The sequence below is a fragment of the Tupaia chinensis genome, unplaced genomic scaffold (assembly GCF_000334495.1).
Source record: "Tupaia chinensis unplaced genomic scaffold, TupChi_1.0 Scaffold000341_1, whole genome shotgun sequence".
NCBI classification, from domain to species: domain Eukaryota; kingdom Metazoa; phylum Chordata; class Mammalia; order Scandentia; family Tupaiidae; genus Tupaia; species Tupaia belangeri.
The window spans coordinates 2,475,967-2,483,293 of NW_006159835.1; the positions used below are offsets into that span (position 1 = coordinate 2,475,967).

Sequence of the window (7,327 nt, forward strand, 5' to 3'; positions counted from 1 at the left end):
AAAAATAATATTTTTAAGAGATTTCTTTTAGAGCCTTTGTAAAAATCTCTCTTTTTTTTTTTTTGGAGAGGTTTTTGCTATAGGGCATGTGCACTCACCAGACAGACAGAGAGAGACAGGAGACAGAAAGCAAGAAATCACCCCCCAGGGGGGATGGCCACACCGCAATCCCTTCTCCTCCATTCTTCTCTTGGGATCTTGGGCACACACGCACACACGCCCAGCATGAGTTTTAAGCCACCGGGTCTGGGATGCGAACTGCGGTCAACTACATGGGAGTCCAGCGACAGCCATTAGGCTAAATGCTGGTCCCAAAATTTCACATTTAAGAACTGATTTCAAAATATGTGTTTGCTCTTTTTTTAAAGAATTATTTTATTAACTTTATATATTCATCTATTTCAATTTGACCAGAGAGGGATGGGGAGAATGAGAGAGAGCAAGAGAGAGAGAGAGAGAAAAAAAGTGAGAAAGCAAGCCGCCAGGTCCAGGGCTCGAACCGTGGTCGCCCATATGGAAGTCCAGTGCCCTTAACCACCATGCCACCTGTTGACCCATGTGTTTGTTCTTAAGAATTTAGTCAAATTTAGGATGTATTTTATAGGACTCAATTTCAAAAATCAAATTCTTAATTTAAAACCCTTCTCCTTTACATGGAAGCAAAAAGTATTATGTGAGTTTGATTGGTAGCAGGAGCGGAGAGTGGACCCTAGAGAGCCCTGAGCAGCCCCACCACCGCTGCTGGCCTAGTTATCATCACACCCCGGGAGGAGCTGCAGCTGCTGCAGCCGGCCCCAGTCAGCCCCAGTCGGCCCCAGTCACCACCACCACCATAACCAAGAGCAGCGAGGTGGAGACCCAGCAGCTGCCTGCCACCCCCCTACCCCTGCTGACTCCGCCCTCAGTGCTGCCAACAGCAAGCCACAGGCACTGGTGGCCCGGGGGCCTCACATCAGCAGCGCTTGCCGGCAGGGACAAGAAGGTCATCACAACGAAGGTTTTGGGAACAGTAAAATGGTTCAATGTAAGAACTGGATATGGTTTCATCAACAGGAATGACACCAAGGAAGATGTATTTGTAGACCAGAGTGCCATAAAGAATAACCCCAGGAAGTACCTTCGCAGTATAGGAGATGGAGAGACCATGAGTTTGATGTTGAAGGAGAAAAGGATGCGGAGGCAGCAGTTGTTACAGGCCCTGGGGGAGCTCCAGTTCAAGGCAGTAAATATGAAGCAGATGGTAACCGTTATAGACACTATCCACGTCATAGGGGTCCTCCATGCAATTACCAGCAAAATGACCAGAATAGTGAGAGTGGGGAATGGGAAAAGAACGAGGGATCGGAGGGTGCTCCCAAAGGCCAGGCCCAACAATGCTGGCCCTACTGCTGGCGAAGGTTCCCCCCTTACGACATGGGGAGACCCTGTGGGCGTCAATCACAGTATTCCCACCCTCTTGTGCAGGGAGAAGTGATAGGGTGTGCTGACAATCAGGGGGCAGGAGAACAAGGCAGACCAGGGAGACAAAATATCTCAGGGTTACAGACCACGATTTCGCAGGGGCCCTCCTCACCAAAGACAGCCCAGAGAGGACGCAATGAAGAGGATAAGAAAAATCAAGGAGATGAGACCCAAGGTCAGCAGCCACCTCAATGTCGGTACCAACACAACTTCAGTTACCCACGCAGACGCCCAGAGAACCCTAAACCTCAAGATGGCGAAGAGACAAAAGCAGCCGATCCACCAGCTGAGAATTCGTCTGCTCCTGAGGCTGAGCAGGGCCAGGCTGAGTAAATGCCGGCTTACCATCTCTACCATCATCTAGTTTAGTCATCCAACAGGAAGTGAATATGAAATTCCAGCAATAAGAAATAAACAAAAGATTGGAGCTGAAGACCTTAAGTGCTTGCTTGCAAGCACTTACCTGCTTTGCCTAGATAACTAGAACTATCTGCATTCCCTAAGCAGCATGAGGTTTTTATTATTTTTACCTAAAGATGTCTCTTTTTGGTAATGACAAAAGTGTTTTCTTAAAAAAAGCCTGGTTTTCTCAATACACCTTTAAAGATTTTTAAATTGTTTCATATCTGGTCAAGTTGAGATTTTTTTAAGAACTTCATTTTTAATTTGTAATAAAATTTTACAACTTGATTTTTTCAAAAAAGTCAACAAACTGCAAGCACTTGTTAATAAAGTTCTTAATTTTTTTTTAAAAAAAAGAAAGGTATTATGTAAGCATCCTTAGCTAAATGGAATTTATATGTTACAAATGGCTACACTGGTTATGTCCTTATGATGGTATGCTTTTGTTAATTCATTCTTTCTGCTTATGTGTATTTGGTATTCACTGTGGGTAAAGCAAGACGCTAGGTTCCACAAAAGTCTCAAATATGGGTAGGACATGGACCATTACAGTGAGTCTGTTATACAAATCAAAGGAAAGGAGGCCTAGCCTCGGTGGTAGAGCTGTTAGTGTGCCAGACTGCAGAACTGGAAGCCACGTGCTAATGGCAATTCAAGTCCCCAGCCCAGTCTGCTTGAAAACACTCTGGGCCCATGGGGACATGCCCAAGATCCTGGCAGGCTGGAAGCCTAGAGAAAGGGGTAACAGCCTATGGAGAGTGTTTTTCTTTCTAATCCTCACAGACAGCCTGTGAGGTAGTTATTTTTGGTTTTGTTTTTTGAGAGGTTTTTGCTATAGGGCACGTGCACTCGCCAGAAAGACAGAAAGAGGAGTCAGAAAGCAAGAAATCACCCCCCTAAGGGGCATGACCACACTGCAGTCCCTTCTCCTCCACTCTCCTCTCAAGACCTTGGGCACGCATGCACACACGCCCAGTGTTAGTTTAAGCCACTGGGTCCAGGACTCAAACCACGGTCAACTACCTGGGATTCCAGCAACGTAGCCATTATGCCAACTGCTGGTCCCCTGTGAGGTAGTTTTAACACTGACATTTTACAGATGAAGCCTGGCCTCAGGTCACAGGGATTTGGGGAGTTCTGAACTTACTTGGACTCAAAAACCAGTGATCTCTTCAGTATATCAGACTGCCTTGGGTAAGAGGAGTGATTCTCAAGGAAGGATTTATGGAAAAGGCAGCATTGAATTGAGCAATAGAGAATGGGTAGGACTAGGGTACGCTGAAAAGAAGGGTATGTTTAATTACAATTTGGGAAGATTAGTTCTTGTATGATATTAATTGATACGTGAGAGATTTGTTATTACATATTTTATGCAGTTATTTTACAGGCTCTGCACATAGAACTCTTATGAAAGAGGCAGCGATTATTATCTGTTCAGTAGGATTGATATGGAAATTCCACTTTTAATCCATACCAGCAATCGTGCAAAAAGAGTACAAAATAATAATAAATAATAAAGTAGTCGGAAAATAAGGAACATACCTCCAAGTAGCCAATATTTGAACTGAATGATATTAAGATGAATATTCCTTTTACTGTTAATAATTATAGGTAGGCCTAAAATTGAGAATTTTATTGAGTCAGTACTATAGTTGCTAATTCTAAAAAACAAAGGAATTACAGGGCACAGGCCAGAATTAAGTGTTTGTTCTCTTTCTCTCTGTTTCTTCTGTAGATAATGAAATGGTCTCCAGTTTGGCACTACAAATGTCACTTTATTTTAACACTTACTTTTTCCCACTTTGGTGGGTGAGCTGCATTATGATGCTTCAGATGAAGGTAAGTCTATGCTTCTATTTCTGCAGAGGCCTCTTTTGCCCATCCCTGACTGTTACCTTGTCAAAAAATTATAAACTTTTTATTTCAAAGAATTATTTTATTTAACTTTATTTATTATTATCATTATTATTTTCCAGTTTGATCAGAGAGACACAGAGAGAGAGAGAGGAAGTGAGAAAGCAAGCCACCAAGTCCAAGACTTGAACCGTGGTCGGCCATGTGGGAATCTAGCACCTTTAACCACCATGCTACTTGCCGGCCCCAGAAAATTATAAACTCTTAATGATCTGTCTGAGGTCAGTGTTACTATGCATGAGATTTTTATGGACATGTTCTGTTTTTGTCTTTAGTATTCAGTCTTGCCGGATTACTACAAATTCATTGTGATCACTGTTATCATCCTAGTAACCTTAATCGAAGCCATCCGGTTGTATCTGGGCTACATGGGGAACCTACAGGAGAAGGTAGGCTGCTCTTCCCTTTCCCTCGGTGCTACACATAAACACAGTAGGTTTTCATAACAAGTCAAAGGTAATGAACTGTGGCAAAAGAGCATAGGACAGTCTCTACTCCTTTTGAATTACTCACAGCGTCCGTCCGTATGTATGTTCAGAGTACTGCCAAATACTTGCTTATCTAGATCAACAGAAAATTTGTATCTTACTGACCTCATTACTCTTGATGTGTGTCCTCGCAGGTTCCAGAGTTGGCTGGCTTTTGGCTTTTGAGTCTGCTGTTACAGTTGCCTTTAATTCTTTTCTTGCTCTGCAATCAAGGCCTAACAAATCTACCCTTGGAGAAAGCAATACATATCATCTTCACTATCTTCCTTACTTTCCAAGTCGTTTCAGCATTTCTTACCTTGAGGAAAATGGTCAATCAGTTGGCAACTCGTTTCCACCTCCAAGACTTCGACCGGCTCTCTGCGAATAGAGATGAAAGGAGAATGAGGTCATGTGTAGAAGAGATTTGACACAGTTCTGCTGAGTGAAAAATCCAAAAAATTGTCCGAGAAGACTACAAAAGTTAGGAAGACATCAGAGATCTAACATGAGAAAAGGGACAAAAGAACTGTTTTGAATTGTATACTTTAAGATTTTAAGACTGAGGGCAATGGTCACTTTGTACAGCTCCTGAAAGCAGTATATTAATTAACCTTACAACCTAGGTGTCCCCCTGCTGCCAAGTTTATTTTCCTGATGTTGACTTTTTCAGGTGCGTAGAAATCTATTAGTGGTTGTCACATACTAGCTTTACTGTAGTAACTAGAAATACGTATATTTCTTTTTATTGTCATTTAACGATATTTTGGCTATGTATCTGACCATGTTTCTTGAAGCACATGGAAATGCTAATCAATATTCTTGACTATTGGACTATATTTATAAACCAATAGTTCAAATTTTGATGTCTGCTAGGGTCACATTCTAACCTTAGAGACCTTAGCCTGTTAATACTGAGGTTAAGACAAAAACATGTGAAGGGCCAGCCTGTGGCCTGGTGGCTAAGGGAGCTGGAGTCCACATAGCTGACAGCATGGATTAAGTTGTGGACCTTGCAGCTTGTAAAATACACTGGATGTGTGTGCACATGTGTCCAAAATCTCAAAAGGAGGGAGAAATGGAGGAGAAGAGATTAAGATGTGACCATTCCCCAGGGAGAGTGCTTTCACCCTCTCCACTTTCTGTCTCTTAGAGCACATGTACCTTCTGGTGAGGTTTTTTTTTTAAAAAAAGAGGAAAAACTGAGTGGATTATCATGGTAGTTAGGAAATATTTTTGTCATAAAATTGTAATGATCATAAAAACCATGTTCAGTATTTGTGGTGGTGATATGCAAACTGTATTTTTATCATAAGTTATAAAATATTTATGTTAAAGTATCAGCAACAAATCATTCCTGTCTTGTGCTTTTTTGGGGCTATGGTTTGTTATTTTTATTATAGAGTTACAAGGGAAGGAAGGAGAGACAAACAGGGACTAGAGAGAATTCTTTGTTGCAGTCTGATTAAATCAACCCTGGTGATCTCGTCTACTGGGTCATTGTTTCTTGAAGTACTAACTGCTTCAGGGCTGGCCCCCCAACCCAATGGATGCAGCATTGATGTGCTGCTCCAGAGAGGCCAGATCCCACAAGTGACCATGGTTCGAATTCTTGACTCAGTCAGCCTGAAATGCACTGGGCATGGGCCAGTGGGCTGGTGGGCTAGAGGAAGGGGATCGCCGTGTGACCAGACCCTGTGGAGAGTGTTCGTCTCTTTCCCCCTCCCTCACTCTCTATTATGTATAAGGGGGGAAGGGACTGCTTTATATCCATTAAATTTACATGAGTTTTGATTTGCAGACCAGGGTGACTGTTACTATGCAGTGAGAGCAAGGACGGCCAAATGAGTATGTCCCCTCTAATAGAAATCTATGGAAGAAAATGTGGCTAAGACCAAAGTCTGGGTGTGCCTAAACATTATATGTTTTTTAGGTTTATTTCTGAGAGAGTCAGAGAGCGAACAGAGTGAACAGAGAGGCTACATCCCCCAGAGGATCCGCTCTCTGCGGATCCACCCGCAGCTTCAGCCCCCATGGTGCCTGCGTGCTCAGGGAGGTCTCCAGACATGAACTGGAACCTTGCATGTGAGTCAGCCTTATGGAGTATTGTGTTTTAACACTGTATCGCTATCCAGCCCCCTAAACATTATTTTTAAATGATGATTAGATTAGCATAAGGGCATAATTTTTCATCACAGTTTTTCCTCTTTTCAATAGTAAAATGTAAGTAATATATTTTACTAAGGGACAGTAGTTATTCTGTCCAGTTCTTTTTCTACAATTCCTGCTTATCTTAGTATTTCCATGTTTTGCATCATTTGTTTTTATATTGCTTAAATTTTATTTATTTTTTGGAGAGGTTTTTTAATTTTTTTTCTTTTGCTATAGGGCTTATGCACTCACTCACCAGAAAGACAGTCTGGAACTCAAACCGTGGTTGACTACATTGGAGTCCAGCAACACAGCCATTATGCCAAATGCTGGTCCCAAATTTTTTTTTTTTTTTTGGAGACGTTTTGGCTATAGGGCATGTGCGCTCGCCAGACAGACCCAGAGAGACACAGAGACAGAAAGCGAGAAATCACCCCCCAGGAGGGGATGGTCACGCCGCAACCCCTTCTCCTCCATTCTCCTCTCAGGATCTTGGGCACGCACGCACACGCGCCCAGCGTGAGTTTTAAGCCCCCGGGTCCGGGACGCGAACTGCGGTCAGCTACGTGGGAATCCAGTGACATAGCCATTACGCTAACTGCTGGTTCCCCCAAATTTTATTTTTTTGTTAGGTTTTTGCCACCAGGCACATGCACTTGCCCAGAGAGACTGTGAAAGGGAAACTGAGAAATAATCTCCCAGAGGGGATGCCCACTTCACAATCCCTTCTCCTCCATTGTCTTGGGATTTGAGGCATGAATGCACCCAGCATGATTTTCAAGTTGCCAGGCCCGGGACTCAAACTGTGGTTAACCATGTGGAAGTCTAGTGCCTTAATCACCATACCACCTGCTAGCCCTTATATTGCTTAATTTAAAAAAAAAAAAAAAAAAAAAGTCTTCATGGGACCAGCAGATGGCGTAATGATTATG

At 42.8% G+C, this 7,327-nt stretch overlaps 1 protein-coding gene across 1 annotated transcript in view; it reads left to right on the forward strand.

Moving 5' to 3' along the window:
- The window catches only part of TMEM17 (transmembrane protein 17), a 7,783-nt gene extending 2,440 nt beyond the window's left edge, over positions 1–5,343 (forward strand). Inside the window, exons 2-4 of the mRNA XM_006152215.3 lie at positions 3,599–3,702; positions 4,053–4,166; positions 4,400–5,343. Coding sequence (XP_006152277.1) covers positions 3,599–3,702; positions 4,053–4,166; positions 4,400–4,675 — 494 coding nt within the window. The 3' untranslated portion in view covers positions 4,676–5,343. The remainder of the gene's footprint in view (positions 1–3,598; positions 3,703–4,052; positions 4,167–4,399) is intronic.
- Positions 5,344–7,327: the final 1,984 nt, after the last annotated feature.